Source organism: Nerophis lumbriciformis, linkage group LG13 (genome assembly GCF_033978685.3).
Source record: "Nerophis lumbriciformis linkage group LG13, RoL_Nlum_v2.1, whole genome shotgun sequence".
Taxonomy (NCBI): Eukaryota; Metazoa; Chordata; class Actinopteri; order Syngnathiformes; family Syngnathidae; genus Nerophis; species Nerophis lumbriciformis.
The window spans coordinates 38,199,139-38,217,709 of record NC_084560.2 but is presented as its reverse complement, the minus strand read 5'-3'; the positions used below and the strand labels follow the sequence as shown (position 1 = coordinate 38,217,709).

At 40.4% G+C, this 18,571-nt stretch overlaps 1 protein-coding gene across 1 annotated transcript; it reads right to left on the bottom strand.

The window, feature by feature from the left end:
* Positions 1-764: 764 nt before the first annotated feature.
* On the bottom strand, positions 765-18,545 carry LOC133613943 (thrombospondin-type laminin G domain and EAR repeat-containing protein). The gene is made up of 17 exons (XM_072914386.1): positions 18,535-18,545; positions 18,189-18,297; positions 17,947-18,001; positions 17,706-17,770; positions 17,475-17,636; positions 17,018-17,250; positions 16,862-16,952; positions 16,587-16,740; positions 10,361-10,492; positions 9,201-9,318; positions 9,021-9,135; positions 3,724-3,904; positions 3,569-3,627; positions 3,325-3,501; positions 3,073-3,251; positions 2,895-2,996; positions 765-2,824 (listed from the first exon to the last, which is right to left on the bottom strand). The coding sequence occupies exons 1-17, from the start codon at positions 18,543-18,545 to the stop codon at positions 2,671-2,673; spliced, it is 2,097 nt and encodes a 698-aa protein (XP_072770487.1). The 3' UTR covers positions 765-2,670.
* Positions 18,546-18,571: the final 26 nt, after the last annotated feature.

Here is an 18,571-nt window from a genome sequence, read left to right as displayed (position 1 = left end):
GACCCGTTATTAAAAATCTGTATGAAGCGTGTCATTCATTTAATTAATGCGATCATCCCTCGGGCAAGTATTCCATGACAACGGCAACTTTGGACAAAATAAAAGATGGAAAGGTAAGAAAAAAAATGAGAGGCTGCAGTAAACGTGGTCAATTTTGAAACATTTCAATTCCATTGAAGGCAGAGTATAAGATGAACATTTCTTAACAAAACAGGCTTAACGAATACAGAAAAAGAGCATAACACTCCATGATGTGTGGAGTATACAGTATAATATAAATAATAAACATTTATTTAATGTATGTTTTGTACATTAGTAACGGATTTTACACGTTATGACTCCATGATGTGTTGAGTATACAGTATAATATAAATAATAAACATTTATTTAATGTATGTTTTGTACATTAGGAACTGATTTTACACGTTATGAAAATAAATTAAGTTTGTCCGACACTTGGTGGGAGGTAGTTTTCTGGATGCAGCATTAGCATCCTAGCTCCGTAATCAGCATCACTGCCCTTCATTGGAGGTTAACATGTGTCTTTATTGAGAAAGTTTGTTTTGACACAGACATTTTTTGCAATAGTTTTTTTTTTATTTTTATTTTTTTTTACATCAAATTATACTAATAATTTCATGGAAACTTTTTTTTTTTTTGCTAAATGCGATGTGAAAAAATTCAGTGCTAAAAAAATTTGCTGCTTCAAAACGCAAGACCGCAAGAACGCAAATTAAGACTGAAGCTGATCTTGTCTCAAAATCATCCAATGAGGTGTCAGGTTTGAGGTCACGCTACACAGGACTTACAAAACAGCATTAAAAAAGCAGTTACCTGGGCTACTTGGGAATAATACAACATCATAAACATTTCAACATGGCCCGCTGAATATTTTAAAACTATAGAAATTATTCCAGTGGTTAGAATCTGCACTTTTGAGTGACATACGGGTTACTACGGTAACCATAGGAAGCTATTCTCCATGCAAACGAAGTATGGGACAGAGTAGGCGGGGCTGGTTTACACAGACACAAGCCTGACAGGGGCAGATGTCTACAATAAAGTTCTGCAGAAAAGTGATATATCGAGTATGTGGATGTATTATTTGACCTTTTGGGTTTATGTTTCGCCGTGTTTGTTTTTCTTGCTCGATTATAAAAGATGTCGCTCAAGGAGGTGGTCTGCAGTAAAGGGGAAACGTTTATATATTCTCAATATTTAGTGTTTTATTGTTCATAGATAATATTGTAAATCCCACATGCTGTATTTTTGTGTACATTCTGAGTATCTTAGTCAGTAAAAAAATGAAGTTCAATCCGTTTTTGAGATGGTCTGTTATAAAGTTTTAGTATCAGTCATTATTGTGTGATACCATCGTGCGATCAGCTTTTATCTTTTTTTGCGGAGTCTTGGGATTCTTTTCACTAATGCACAGCAACCTTCACGGCGTGTAGCACTGCAAAACCTGCCTCTTCTTAAAACCGATGTCACGTGACATTGGCGGGTTTTGAGACAGGACCGATTGCTTCAGTTTTAATTTACAGGAAGTGGATCTTGCGTTTTAAAGGAGCACATTTTTCATCACTGGATTGTTTTACCCTGATTTTTTTTTACACTGAATTTTAAAAAACAGGAAGTTTTATACACTGAATTTTTAAACACACACATTCTAGTAATTAATTTTTTTCAATGAAATTTAATGTATAAAATTAATTTCACAAAATTCAGTGTCAAAAAAAAGCTTTCATAATAAAGACACAAATTAACATCTTACCTTCTAGCCAAAATTTTTTAGAGAGATATAAATAGTTATTGCTGCTACTAGTGAGCTGTTAGCATAGCTAAAAGGCAGTTTGTGGTCTGAAAAATGTTACTATTTACCGATAACATAAATTTAAGCTTAAACTGGTTTGTGCTGATACACTCCTACTAAACCCTCCTGAGTAGATTGACAAGCACCTAAAAAAAATATATAACCGTGTCGCTGTGATCGGTCGGCTTTTAGAACAATAATTCCTGTGTGACTCGTTCACAGGGCAAGCGGCTCAACTTTGCAAACGCCTTGTCCTTCGATTTTGGGTCATTTGCAACGAAAGTGACAGTTGTAACATATCAATTAGTTCTCACTCCAGTAACATTCTCCATTTATATTTAATAACTACTAATTGCTTACGACGAAGGTAGCTAACAAGCTAAACAGGCGACGAGTGTCATGGTTGCTCACCAAACTCTCCAGAACACAGAGGGTTTCGGCGAAGAATTCGACGACACGCTCTCAACCATGATAAAAATATGTAAAAAGATGAAGACAGCACCAGAGAGGATATCGCAGTAATTACGAGGAGGAATAATCCAGGCATTAGCTATGATGTTTTAGGCATGTTCAAACATGAGATAACGGGGGATAGTTTAGCGCTGATAATGGTTTTGAGTGAGAGCTGGAAATTGTCACTGATAGAGTAGTAGGATCAGTTCCTTCTCAGACTCTGTGACTGAAGATGTGAATGGTTGTCTGTCTCTACGTGTTCCCTCTTTGACTGGCATCCAGTCCAGGGCGTAGTCCACCTTTGGATAACAGTGCGCTAGGAATGGCCACCTGCAACCCTGAACAGGATAAGCTATCGAAGACGGATGGATGATCTGGGACGAGTTCTCAAGAGCAGGAGGCAGTCAGTAAGTCCTGAGTTTGAACACCTTGCTGAGCCTGGAGGTGGCACTGGAGTAGACCAAGAATGAGCCTCTGTCTGTAATGAAGTGTTCCCAATCCCTGCAGCCGAACGTGGGCAGGCTGTGGACAGGAACAAATCCCTCATAGCCCTGCCACCTGCAACCACAGATATATAAGACCAGGACAGGGGGGCTTCCGTGGCAAACAACAAACAAGAAGCATTCACCTGTAGACTATGCTGTTCACAGTGTATGACCTGCCATCATGAGAGTTGGCCACTACCAAGAACTTCTCCTGTCCCACAGTGAAGAACTCCCAGTCCAGTGCGCTGAGAAGAACAAGGGCTGCATGTTATAAGTATTCAAGAAATGTAGAAAAAGTTCCTAGGAAATCTTACCACACACCTGTGGGTGAGGATGTCTTGGAAGCGAATGAAGGTCCAGCTGATGGTGCTGAGCTCATACACGGTGGAGTTGATGCTGTAGAGACTCGGGCTGCGCTCGGACACCTTCTGACTATTGGCAACAGCTAGGAAGAACCTGCCGTCTATCTCAAATGTCTCCCAGTCTGTGGCACCCAGCGTCTGCAGCGAGAACAAGAAGGTCAAAGGTAAACATGGGAGGTCATGACCGTGAACAGAACAATCCAGCACTGACCGGGATGTTCTGGAAGGACTGGAAACATCCGTCCAGCCAGACGTAGATGGTGGAGAGGATGGCGGTGGTCTGACCATTGAAAGTGTTGGCGACCACAAGGAAGTGGTACGGTCCGATGGTAAAGAACTCCCAGTCGTACGCTCCTGACGTGGACAGGGTCTGGTTGACCTCAAAGAGCTGACAGTAAAACGTCAGAAAAGAAAGCAGCAAAGGGAAGTCTAGAGCAGATCCGGATAAACCCTACCTTGGACTTTGGGTTCCACCTGTAGATGACACTGTTGATGTTGTGATTGGAGTCTCTGGCTGTGGATTGGACGGAGACATTTGTTTTCATGTCATTGCCGGACCCAACAGTCAACGGAATTCAATAGTTTGACAGGTTGTCTACTTCTTGTTGACCTCGTCTGTGATTGGCTACCACCAGAAAGCTGTGGTTGTGCATGTGAAAGGCCTCCCAGTCCACAGCGGCGTGAGTCTCCAATGTCTGATGGCGCACAAAACGCCGCCGCCGCCCGTTCCACCGATAGATCACGGACAGCTCCGGCTCCACCTCCCTTGAGTTGGCCACCACGAGGAAAGACTAAGGGCGGAGAAAACGGGGTGTTCACCTGCCGACAGACGTCACTGTTGACACAGGCCCATACAAGAACACTGTGCCGCGTCTCTGGTTGACACACGGGAGGGTCCTGCATCGTCTGTTCTATTCACGCCTGAAAACAAGGGTTCAACGCAATCAAAGCAGCCAATCGGGACACACTGTGACGCAATGTCGACATTGTCCGTGTATGTGTGCTCAGGTGGCGGCGGTACAATGGCGGGAGAAAGGACACGCCCACGTTCAGGCTGCTCAAAGGCTGAGGCCGCCAACAAAGCTCCACCTCAACATCCTTTGTTATCTTCATGTAAATAGCATTCCTTCATTTTGCATCAAAGTAACACCTGCTGCCTTCAGGAGACTTGAGGTTAGCAGCATGCCTTTAGCTAGCGTTAGTGTCCAACAAGTTACGAGGTAAGGCGGACAAAGTGACGTTTGTCATTGAGGAGAAGGTAATGTTTAAATGATTTAACCGAGGATATGGTCCGTCCCTCCAGGATTTTGCGGGCTTTTTTTGGGATACAGATTTAAAATTCGCTGCATTTTTCTCTGAAAGTTGCAAACGTTTTGAGGCTCATTTTGTTCAATATAATTGAATCAACTTTTAATTTGATGAATTTGTTATCAATGTTCAAAGTGTTCCTTGTAACCTTAACCTCAAAAAGCACAGTATGTCAACAAAACTTGGAAAACAAATACTGTATTGATGTTAAACTCGTTTTATACTAAATAGGCTTTGAAGAAGACACTAGATGGCAGGAAAAGCACATACTCAGAGTTCATCATCAAATTACCGCATTGTAATAATGAATTATAACTAAAAATAATAATAATAATAACTTATAATTACAGAAAAAAACGGTAATACAGGATTCCTTATTGTTCGTTGTCTGCTCTGTCGTACACAAGTCTCAGACATTCTCTGTGTATGTTTTACACTTCAAAAGTGTTTGTCCATCTTATAGATTAATTTATGTTCCAACACATTTACCCCTGTAGGGTAAGAGCATTTGTGAACTGTTGAAAGTGAATCTTTAGCAGTAATTTTTGTTGGTAAATTAGAGGATAATGAGAGATTATCATCACACTTCAACGTCTCTAACATACAAATGCTGCCTCTTTGCTAGGTCAGCATGATTAATCGTCATTGAGGTTCTAATTAGCAATAAGAGTTTTTTTTTTCCTCCGCCATCACTGGCATTTGAGTGACATTGTTGCCAATCAGAATTGTTGGCCACGCTTATAAGAACAGCTGATAAGCAACACATCACAGTGGTCAGGTGACCCTTCTGAAGAAGACTGCAGGTGACAATCGAAACATGTCAGGTAAAAATTCCATCCAGTACACTAAAAATATTGTCTGACTAAAAGAACATTTGAAACGTATATGAATGAGAAGACATAATGAACCTTTTTGAACAAACATACATTACGAGGAAAAAATATGTTTACAAAGCCAAATGTCCCGTTGTGGTAATATTTCAGCTTCATCTTGTGTGGGTGTACAGCTCTGGTAATGGGTATATTCGCACCCACCTGCACAAATGTACTTCAAAATGTAACAATCAAAATAAATATGACTTTTTTTTTTGTTTACTAGGGCATGCATATATATAATATGCATTAGTTTGACCATTTAAAATCAACGATAATAAAAAGGAGATGCTTGGAAATAGCATAAAAATGCCCCAAAAACTTGGAAAAACGCGATTCATAGCGTTACTTTTTGGTGTAACCATCATGAGCGTTCTGTTCAGGTATATTTCTTTTATATTTTAATAAATCATCATATTTATGTATTACTAAATTTAAATAGGTATTGATCAATGTTTAAGCTGTGCGCATTTGATTTCAGTTTGCTTTTGACATCTTATTTAGAATTGTAGTTGAAACTTTTACCGTACAACCTTGTGTTGCGCTCATGATGGCGTAACCAAACTAGATTTCATTTAATGATCTTATTTTGAATATTTATTCCCTTTTTTACATTTATTATATTTAAATATTTATTTATAAACATTGAATACATTTCAAATATCAATAAAATGCAATTGCCTTCATCTTATAGGGTAATGTTTAGTTACACCAAGTCATGAGCGTAACACTAAGCTTCATCACTTTGACTTGTACTATCTCTAATTCTGGTGGTGTTTTATGCTTTTTTCTTTTTGGAACATGTACTATACACATAATACAATAAAGTCCCATATAAAATTATGTTTCTAGCAATACTTTAATTTTGCCTTTGAAAGTAACACTCCAATGTCCATTAGTGGAGCTGTACACATGGGCAATATGATCCTTTCAACACAGACAAATGAGAATGGCAAGATCACATGATGGAAACAAAAAAAGACCATCTGAGAAATTTTTATAATTCAATATTTAAAGTGAATTATTTGCTTACAGGAATGAGAATCCATGTTATTTTTTTCTTTCTTTATTTAGGGGAAAGTTATTTACCTTCCAATTACAGTACGATGGTAAACAATTCTACAGTAATGAGAAATAAAATTGTATATCCTTTTAAATAGTTACTTGCATTATTATTATATACTATGATTACCGTATTTTTCGGAGTATAAGTCGCACCGGAGTATAAGTCGCACCTGCCGAAAATGCATAATAAAGAAGGAAAAAAACATATACAGGTAAAAGCCAGTAAATTAGAATATTTTGAAAAACTTGATTTATTTCAGTAATTGCATTCAAAAGGTGTAACTTGTACATTATATTTATTCATTGCACACAGACTGATGCATTCAAATGTTTATTTCATTTAATTTTGATGATTTGAAGTGGCAACAAATGAAAATCCAAAATTCCGTGTGTCACAAAATTAGAATATTACTTAAGGCTAATACAAAAAAGGGATTTTTAGAAATGTTGGCCAACTGAAAAGTATGAAAATGAAAAATATGAGCATGTACAATACTCAATACTTGGTTGGAGCTCCTTTTGCCTCAATTACTGCGTTAATGCGGCGTGGCATGGAGTCGATGAGTTTCTGGCACTGCTCAGGTGTTATGAGAGCCCAGGTTGCTCTGATAGTGGCCTTCAACTCTTCTGCGTTTTTGGGTCTGGCATTCTGCATCTTCCTTTTCACAATACCCCACAGATTTTCTATGGGGCTAAGGTCAGGGGAGTTGGCGGGCCAATTTAGAACAGAAATACCATGGTCCGTAAACCAGGCACGGGTAGATTTTGCGCTGTGTGCAGGCGCCAAGTCCTGTTGGAACTTGAAATCTCCATCTCCATAGAGCAGGTCAGCAGCAGGAAGCATGAAGTGCTCTAAAACTTGCTGGTAGACGGCTGCGTTGACCCTGGATCTCAGGAAACAGAGTGGACCGACACCAGCAGATGACATGGCACCCCAAACCATCACTGATGGTGGAAACTTTACACTAGACTTCAGGCAACGTGGATCCTGTGCCTCTCCTGTCTTCCTCCAGACTCTGGGACCTCGATTTCCAAAGGAAATGCAAAATTTGCATGGTTGGGTGATGGTTTGGGGTGCCATGTCATCTGCTGGTGTCGGTCCACTCTGTTTCCTGAGATCCAGGGTCAACGCAGCCGTCTACCAGCAAGTTTTAGAGCACTTCATACTTCCTGCTGCTGACCTGCTCTATGGAGATGGAGATTTCAAGTTCCAACAGGACTTGGCGCCTGCACACAGCGCAAAATCTACCCGTGCCTGGTTTACGGACCATGGTATTTCTGTTCTAAATTGGCCCGCCAACTCCCCTGACCTTAGCCCCATAGAAAATCTGTGGGGTATTGTGAAAAGGAAGATGCAGAATGCCAGACCCAAAAACGCAGAAGAGTTGAAGGCCACTATCAGAGCAACCTGGGCTCTCATAACACCTGAGCAGTGCCAGAAACTCATCGACTCCATGCCACGCCGCATTAACGCAGTAATTGAGGCAAAAGGAGCTCCAACCAAGTATTGAGTATTGTACATGCTCATATTTTTCATTTTCATACTTTTCAGTTGGCCAACATTTCTAAAAATCCCTTTTTTGTATTAGCCTTAAGTAATATTCTAATTTTGTGACACACGGAATTTTGGATTTTCATTTGTTGCCACTTCAAATCATCAAAATTAAATGAAATAAACATTTGAATGCATCAGTCTGTGTGCAATGAATAAATATAATGTACAAGCTACACCTTTTGAATGCAATTACTGAAATAAATCAAGTTTTTCAAAATATTCTAATTTACTGGCTTTTACCTGTATAAGTCGCACTGGAGCCCGGCCAAACTATGAAAAAAAACTGCGACTTATAGTCCGAAAAATACGGTACATTACATTATGATCACTGTATTGTTTATATTGGTTATTTCTTCAGTTTAAGAGCATGATGTAGACAAAAGCTCTGAGTCCGTCTGCATAAAGCCAAATATTTTTGAAAGTAAATTATGGCATATTGTTCTAATGTGTGGAACCTTAAGACAAGAACGTGTTCATCGACAATCTAAAAGTAACATGTCTTTTTTCACGTTATTTTTGCAGTCATATGCATGTATGTATAAAATATAAAAAATGCAAATCAAATCGCTATTTGAGAGAAAAATCACAATTAGGTTTTTTTCTCAAAATTGTGCAGCCCTCGATCAGCAATGCCAAAGGAAAAATGTTCTTAACTGTCATACCCCGGATAAATAAATGTTTAATAAATATATAAATACATGTAAACTAAGAAGTGAATGTTAATATACTACATTACCCAGAAAGCTTGGCGCCATAGACAGGAAGCGAATGTGTAGGTCAAAGGTACACAGGAGGACTAAAATATTGCTGTTTAAGCAAATAAAGAGTTGATAAATTGTTACACGTTGCCGCTCCTGCTTGGTCTACACAAGAAACAAACATAAGATTTGATTTGACAGCTGTCGTGCGCCTTTGTTTGAGCGCCTGTCAGAGACAAATTGGATTGGCCAAAATGTCCAGACAGGTCGTTGCGAGCATTGGACAAAGTTACGAGGCATTATTAGCGTAAACTGGTTGTATTTGCATTAAGTAGCACGACTGTGACATTGCAAAATCCTGGCACACTGAATGTTAACCTCGGAAACGGCATGCAAGATGGTGGCTCACCTGGCCGTTGATGCTGAAATGTTTCCAAGCCCGAGCCTCCTGAGTGCTGATGTTCTGGTAAAGCCCAAAAGACCCATTGGTCCACCTGTAGATACCCGAGCCGGGCCCAGAGTCCCTGTGGAAAGAGGAACATAAGTTCACAGCGCTGTTCACAGGAACCGCCATTAAAAGTCTTCTCACCTGTTGGCAGCAGCCAAGAAGAGGCCTGCAGATGGTATGGAGAAGACTTCCACGTCGAAGGTTTCGGAGAATGTGAACAAGTCTTGGAAATCCTCCACGTAATCCAAACGCTCAGAACCTGCGGACATTAGGGGTGTAACGGTACACAAAAATTTCGGTTCGGTACGTACCTCGGTTTAGAGGTCACGGTTCGGTTCATTTTCGGTACAGTAAGAAAACAACAAAATATACATTTTTGGGTTAATTATTTACCAAATTTGCAAAATCTTCCACCAAAAATATTTTTCTTAGTGGAATATTTGATGTGAAGTAATGGGAACCTTGGATAGGTCAATAATTCATAATAAAATGGATTTTGATTCAATATTATGTTTTGAGCAATGACAGTTTGAAAGAAAAAAAAACAGCTTTGTTTTATTAGTCAACATTGCAACTTTTTCTAAATTACATTTCACCTTTAAGCTTTTTTATTTCACTTTTGTTATGTTTTTGTTTATTTTAATAGTATTTTTAGAATGTGCCGTGGGCCTTTAAAACATTAGCTGTGGGCCGATATGGCCTCCGGAGCTCACTTTTGACACGCCTGCTATAGATAATAAAAAATTAAATGTGATAAATCTATGGATAAAAAGTAGAGCCTGGCGACGCATGCGCGTTTATCATAACTCTCTCTCTCTCTCTGTCTCTGCCCCTCCCTCACCAATGCTGCTGCGCGCACAATTTGTTTTGTTTTTAACCCCTTTTTAACCCTGGACGTACATTGAAAATACACGCAACCCTAACTCAAAATGCCGGACATTTGAGGCATTTGAGAAACCCCGCCCTGACAGCTCCGCAAAAGAGGACATGTCCGGTGAAAAGAGGACGTATGGTCAGTCTATCGTAGCCCGTTAGCTGCTAGCATGCCGTGTGTTGTGCCTCGGTGTGCATTGTTTACACAACGTGCGTTACGCTACTTAATATGTCCGTGTGGAAACTCGTTCGGTACACCTCCGAACCGAACCGGAACCCCCGTACCGAAACGGTTCAATACAAATACATGTACCGTTACACTCCTAGCGGACATGCATGCTTGATTCTTGAGTGATAGAGTCACAATGTCCTGTGACACGGACTATTTCATGGTGATCGAGGTACGTTGCTTCCTTGATGGTACTCACCACCGAAAACGCTTTTCCAGGTAACACCATCACACATGAGGACACTTTTCCTCGGGACATTAAACCACAGCTGACCTTCTTCTGCTCGGGAACATGGCGGACGACTCCCTGCCGTCACTGTCGCCCCTGCCTCTGAACATCAAACACAGTTTCATCATTGAACACTTTCAGACAGGTGTAGTGGATGGCAGCTAGTGTGGCGAGGAGCTGACAGCTCAGGCCTTGTAGCTCATTGCCTAGAGCGGCTGCACTTAACTCTCATTCAGCGAGGATTTGTGAGTCAGAGTGATACATACGTGTTCAAACATACATACATGGTTGGTAGTGTACAACTTAGGGCTGGACGGTATACCAGAATTACAGTAAAAGTGCTGTTTGGAACTTCCTCAAAGTAAAATTTTTTAAAGCAAAAAATATAACAAGAACACCACGGGCTAGCTCATGTTACCAGTAGTGGTTTAACAGAACACATTTGTTTGACAATTGTCTATATTTTTTACAATTACAAAGTTTATGTAATAAAACATTTTTACCAGCCCGAATAAAATGATTGGTGTTTACGGCTGTCACTCACCCGTTCGTCAACACGTACACCCAGGGAGCGCATGCACACGTACAAAAGCAGTCCATGAGAAGCAACGAACAATTTGCAGTCATATTGGTATGATAGTATTAACATTCAACAACAGCTAACGGTAGCTATCCAAATTGCTATTATTAGCTAACAACATCTAAAGCTAATGCTAATCAATCCATCAAAATGTCCACTCTGTGTCTGGGGTACAAACAGTGTTTGACTTACATACTTCAAGACAGACTCCTAAAGCAGATTTTAGAAAAAGCTCTGCTTACCCTGTTTATGTTTGGCCAACAATTGAGTCTGTCCAGAAGAGTGCAAGAGGTGTCCAATTCTCAGCGTGTCGCACCGGACGAGGCCCCCAAAATGTTGCGTTTTGGACCAGTTGTTCCCCCCAGGGAATTCAAGTCACAAGTCGCTCCCAAGCTCTTTACGACGCTTAAAGCTGAGTTGAAAAACCACCAGAGACAGAATAGGTATTTTGTAATATATTGGCAAAGCTTTGCAGATATACATTTGAGACCAGTCCAGCATAGAACATTCTATCGCGCCGCCAAAAATGGTCTGTCTTCCCGACCCCAAAACCCTCTCTCCTCTCCCTAGTCAAAACACATTCCAAAGAATTCAAGGTTAACACACACAGTTTACTTGCAGAGAAACAGAAAGAGAATAAATGGAAAACACGAGCTGTTTTCAAATATGACTATGAAAGAAAATAAGTAACACTAAAATTCGGATATATGTAAATATCTGCCTCGGACAACGTGCATGTCTTACATACGTGCCGTAATTACGTCATTACGTAGAAGAAGCCATAAGAGGGCAGGATAATGTGTGCAAAATACATTGGAAAGTTGGCGCCCTCTAGGCATCTGTGTAAATGTTGCTAACAGCCCCTTTAATGTCGGTATATTTTAGTATTAACCGGCATACCGGTTAATACTAAAATATTTTTTTAGTATTAAAAAATGTATCGAATTTTTAAACAAATTCGATACATTTTTATTTATCTTTAAAGGTTTACAATTCGACTAATGTTCACACATCTTTGCATAGTCAAACACACACAAAAAGGAAAAAAGCAAAAATGAAAAGCAAATAAAGTGAAGAAAAAAATAAAATAAAATTAAGAACTAAATAAGCTTGCCTCAGCAAGCAGGCCTCAAATTGACATGGTTTAGTTATAAGTGGAGTTAAGTTAAGTACACGATATATATATACAGTCGCGTTTAAAAGTTTACATACACTTGTAAAGAACATAATGTCATGGCTGTCTTGAATTTCCAATCATTTCTACAACTCTTATTTTTTTGTGATAGAGTGATTGGAGCACATACATTCATGAAGTTTGGTTCTTTTATGAATTTATTATGGGTCTACTGAATATTTGACCAAATCTGCTGGGTCAAAAGTATACATACAGCAATGTTAATATTTGGTTGTCCCTTGGCAAGTTTCACTGCAATAAGGCGCTTTTGGTAGCCATCCACAAGCTTCTGGTTGAATTTTTGACCACTCCTCTTGACAAAATTGGTGCAGTTCAGCTAAATTTGTTGGTTTTCCACACGTTTAAGTCAGGACTTTGTGAAGGCCATTCTAAAACCTTAATTCTAGCCTGATTTAGCCATTCCTTTACCACTTTTGACGTGTGTTTGAGGTCATTGTCCTGTTGGAACACCCAACTGCGCCTATATTTTTGTTTCGTCTGACCACAGAACTTTCCTCCAGAAGGTCTTATCTTTGTCCATGTGATGTCAGATGAAACAAAAATTGAGCTGTTTGGCCACAATACGCAGCAATATGTTTGGAGGAGAAAAGGTGAGGCCTTTAATCCCAAGAACACCATACCTACCATCAAGCATGGTGGTGGTAGTATTATGCTCTGCGCCTGTTTTGCTGCCAATGGAACTGGTGCTTTACAGAGAGTAAATGGGACAATGAAAAAGGAGGATTACCTCCGAATTCTTCAGGACAACCTAAAATCATCAGCCTGGAGGTTGGGTCTTGGGCGCACTTAGGTGTTCCAACACGACAATGACCCCAAACACATGCCAAAAGTGGTAAAGGAATGGCTAAATCAGGCTAGAATTAAGGTTTTAGAATGGCCTTCCCAAAGTCCTGACTTAAACATGTGGACAATGCTGAAGAAACAAGTCCATGTCAGAAAACCAACAAATTTAGCTGAACTGCACCAATTTTGTCAAGAGGTGTGGTTAAAAATTCAACCAGAAGCTTGTGGATGGCTACCAAAAGCGCCTTATTGCAGTGAAACTTGCCACTGGACATGTAACCAAATATTAACATTACTGTATGTATACTTTTGACCCAGCAGACTTGGTCACATATTCAGTAGACCCATAATAAATTCATAAAAGAACCAAACTTCATGAATGTTTTTTGTGACCAACAAGTATGTGCTCCAATCACCATATCACAAAAAAATAAGAGTTGTAGATATTATTGGAAACTCAAGACAGCCATGACATTATGTTCTTTACAAGTGTATGTAAACTTTTGATCGCAACTGTATATATTCACACATTCCAATGTGTACATATGGTGGCCAAACCCACTTTAATCTTACAAACACTACAATGTCAAATGCAGGTTGGTTATCAACAGGTTGCATCTTTTTTTAAACAAATCAATAGTGAGAGTTAGTTTTGCCGTTGTTTTCTCCATTGTGTACATTATCTGTATCATGGCGGTATTAACTTGGGGCCGTATTCCTAAAGATTCATACTGCAAAGAGTTGCTCGTAATGGCCAAATTCCCCCCCAAATTCTGAGAATCATGAAGTTTTCTTAGAATTTCCCCTAAAAAGGATTTCGAACATCATCCCTATGTCCTAGTAACGATAAAAGCTATTCCTAAAGAATCCTAGCTCTTAAAGAGAGATCCTAAGGTGAGCTCGGTTAAGAGCAGTGAAGAGGACTTAGGTGTTCCCTATGCAGGAGGACAAAATGGCGGACGGAAGAGGCAAGCAAGATATTCTCCAAACACTGGATGACAGTGAATTAATGAAACGTTACAGATGGGAATCATGTTTGTGCTGATCGCTTCTTATCGGCAAGTCAGCAATCACAGACATTGATGAAAGCTGAGCCATTTTACCCTTGTAAATACCAAATCTAGTTAATGTGCATATAAATATAACTATCACTATGACAATACTGTCCAAGTGGGCCTAAGTTTTGACACATTTTGAAAGATAATTTCAAAGTATAGCTTACTATTCCTTTAACAGATATTTACTTTATAAAATTATATTTACAATTACACAGTCTTTGTAAGATTAGATTCTATGATTAAGATTATATGATTAAGTTGATCGATATGAGGGTCCATCTTTTGCCCATTATCACCAAAAATAAAACATTTTAGCTAACTTTTAGGATCAACCAATCACAGCTTTTGAAATGAGGACTCATACCTAGCAATGGTATCAATCACACCACCTCAGTAAGATAGAAGTTTCTGTCCATTCTTCGATCAGAGTTCTCTGAGAATGTTCTGGAATCACTCCTAAGCTAAGACTCTGTACTAGGAATATATATATATATATATATATATATATATATATATATATATATATATATATATATATATATAAGAAATACTTGACTTTCAGTGAATTCTAGCTATATATATATATATATATATATATATATATATATATATATATATATATATATATATATGTATGTATATAAATAAAAGAAATACTTTAATTTCAGTGTTCATTTATTTACACATATACACACACATAATACTCATCTACTCATTGTTGAGTTAAGGGTTGAATTGTCCATCCTTGTTCTATTCTCTGTCACTATTTTTCTAACCATGCTGAACACCCTTTTGCAGGTACCCAGAAAGGTTTCGAGTACCACCAAAAAAACTGAATCTCTGAAGACAGTATAAAAATCTGTGTTAAAGGTGTACAAATACTGTTTGTATAATAAGCATGTTATTGTTTACAAATGAGGGTTAAGAGTTCAGTACTAAAAAAAAAAAAAAGAATGTGGCCTAAGTACAGTTTTTTAATTGAGCTGCTGCATTTTTTGGTTGGGTTGTTTATTTATTTTGAGTAACTTCTACATTTCTAAAAGATGAGGAATGTAATAGAGTGATCTATGTTTGTCTGTTGCCATCTCCTGGTGAATGTTGGCTATAGCGTACTGGGGTTACTTTTTGGTTGGCCAACGATTTACGTGGTGTTGCGCACCTGACGTCAAGTGTGTGAGTCTGTTCTGAAGTCTACAGTAAAGAGACGTACTTCATCACCTCGCCTGGTTATTGCCTCCAACTCAATATATTACAACAACATTGCTGTTTACGGCAGACGAACTGCTTTACGGTAGAATAAAACATGACTGCTGTTGTTGTGTGTTGTTACCGCGCTGGGAGGACGTTAATGAAACTGCCTAACAACAAACCCACATAAGAAACCAAGAACTCGCCCTCCATCATTCTACAGTTATAACGTCATTGGGCAGGCACGCTGTTTATATTGTGGGAAAGCGGACGTGAATACAGGCTGTTGACACGTCACTCAGGTCCGCATGGAGCTGGAGGGGGCGTGGCTTCCAGGTCCGCCTGAATTTCGGGAGATTTTCGGGAGAAAATTTGTCCCGGGAGGTTTCGGGAGAGGCGCTGAATTTCGGGAGTCTCCCGGAAAATCCGGGAGGGTTGGCAAGTATGCAATAAAATCTTTTATTATCACTAGCGATGTAACAATTATCGGTATTAATGATAGACAGTGGTAAAACTCCTGAGGGTTAGTAATACTATTTCAAATTAAAATGATGGTAAAACTGTCATTGACAAAATTGATAAAACATACTCTGGTAATACTGTTCATTTTCCGGAGAAGAAAGCTAGCGGGCTGAAGCTGCTAATCGCTAGCTAGCGCTAGTAATTGCTGGCTTGTGCCGCTAACATGAATGCAAGACACATTGATGTCTTCCCCATTACAAACGTCATGCTTCAATCTATACTTGGCTGTTGGAAGGGCCACTTTGAGGGGGATTTCTGATTGGGGAGCAACAGTGGCCCAGTCTGTATGGACTTGGGCTTTGTTTCACAAAGAAATTCCAACTAGTTGTTGAAGAGGTGCTAGTCTGCTTGCTGGCTATTGTCAAGGTGTTCTTAAACAATATGCTGAACCCCATTTCTCCTTCCTCTTACGTCCAGACTCCTTGCATGCCTGGCATGCGTGTGGTCCACTTCTGTGTGGCGTGAAACAGAATATATACAGAGCAGAGTGTAAACTGAGCTTCCCCTTGAAGGATTATGATCAGTATCACACACAGCATCTGCAGCTGAGAAGGTTCAAGGCTTCCCCTAAGCATCTTAAAGACCTTTTGTTGAGAACATCATGTGCATGACCTTAACTCTGGAAGGAGTTTTTGGAGCTTCATGACCAAATCTGAGAGGCATCTTTAACACACAATCTGCAACCAAGACGTCCTTACACAAGACTTAAAACACATTTGTCAACACATCAGAATGTGTGAAAATCTACATTTTAGTATTCATGTGAGAACGATACGCAAGTCTGCACCTTGGTGACTGCAGTACTGAATCTAAAAAACGTCGTCACAGACAATAATTGAGAAGCACTGACATAAAAGCTGGGGTACTCACCGTACGGGTAAACTGGACCAGGCCAGTCCGACCTGAGGGGTGTCGACATAAGGACTTGGGGGACAACAAGCTCGGCCAGGTGGGGGTCTGAGCTCGGACACAGCCTGGAAGTGGCATCTGAACCCGGCAGTAGAACCAGCTGACGTAGCAAACCCTGTAACCATTGGCTCATGAAGTTCCAGAGCTGCGACTCAGAGCTCAGTCGGTCGGGTACATTGTGGGAAGTTGAGGTCGAAGACAGAAAGTGACACAAAGTATGAAGCTCTCGGACTCACAGAGAAGCGTCCAGTTCTCCTCCTTCGGTTGCCAATAAAGACCCTGGACCCTCTGGTACTTAAGGCGGCAGGGAAAGGATGCGCCTGTGTACTGCGAAACAAGATATTTGGTAAAAAAAAAGACAGCCATAGCGGACATTGTGACCCATGACTCACAGCTCCAGAGGCAGTCCACAATCGACGGTCAGAGCCGCGTGTGGTCCAGTGATGGCAAGCACTATTGTGTGCCAGCGGTTGTTGTCCAAACGCACCTCGTGGAAGCTTATCCGACTGCGTCTCCCGGTGCTAGGATAATTAACCAATAAATGGATGCAGTTCTGTGAAACACGTAACCCTAGCAACAGTGGGTCTGCCTTCTCCCCCACCATAGAGAAGATATACTCGTTCCTCTGGAAGCGGAGAGAAAGTTGAGTTGGATTAGCAATGAGACCAGGAGAGTGACAGAAAAAACAGCTGGAAGAGCACAAAGGAAGTTACTGGAAAAGACCAGCACAGGAAATATCAAAACATGCAAGGGGAAACAGAAACCCATGACTGGAACAGACTAGGTAACATTAGACCACTACGACAGACTTGGAGAGACAAACTAGATTGTACTCTGGATCCGGGTCACCTTCTCTTTTAGCCTGGGCATCTTGAAAGTAGTGACCAAGGAGAACTCAGCAGGAAAGAAGTCACAGTTGGTGAAGATTTGAGAGGCAGGAAAACTCAGCGACGTCGTCATAGCACCAGCTAAGCGTAGACCTCTGGACCCCCGGGACTGTACCACCTGCACCTAATCGGTCACTTCATTAGTCATTTAATTGTCCAAGAAGCCTCTCTTCCCCACCCATCTGTGTCATACCTGAGTGGGTGTGGCTTGTCCTGGTTGGGGTAACACTCTTGCCAGGAGGTCAAGAGGCAGCAGGTCTAGTTGAGGAACAGATTGAATTTGAAGCGTCACACAAATTAGGCGATTGTATGTGAATTTGTCGTACAAGGTGTGCTACCTGTGCAGGGTCTCCAACTGTGACTTTGGCCCGCGAAGGCGAGTAATGCCCCAACGACAAGCAGGGCCCGGTATGTCAACATCGCTGCAAGCTTACCTTGGTGGGCTGTTGGTCCAAAATCCTCCTTGTTCACAATGCAGGAAACGGACCTCTACGGATCAGTCAGCGGTACCACACAGGTCTGCAAACATCATGATCATGTGTGGTCCAGTGCTAAATATGACGTCTCTTGCGGTGTTGTCATCATTTGTGCTGCCAACTTTCATTCCTCAGTTTTGTCAGGAGTTGAATGGTTTGCTTCGGGCAGAAGCTGAGTGGCCCTTCTCCAGTCTTCACACCTGGCAGCTTTGGTCCGCGTGACGCTCGATCCAGTGAAGAGAGAGCGAGTCAAGCTGCAGGTGAGAGAAGCTCGCTCCACCTGTACTCACATCAAAGAGCAGGGCGGCACTAAAAAGGTACACAAACCGCCTCCTTCAAACAAATCTGATGTAGGAGATGGGTGTTTCCATCATGGTGTGCAGTTCGAGGACATCCGTTATTTTAACAATCTGTTTTTAATGGTTTAATTAGCGTTACAAACGTGTGTTGTTAAGCCATGTGTAAAATGTTTGTGTATTTGTTGTTTTGCTTATATTTTGATCAGGAGTTGACATCATAAACAAGAGAATGATTGACATTACTTACTTTGGATCCATTGTCGCCTACTTTACAATTTTTTTTT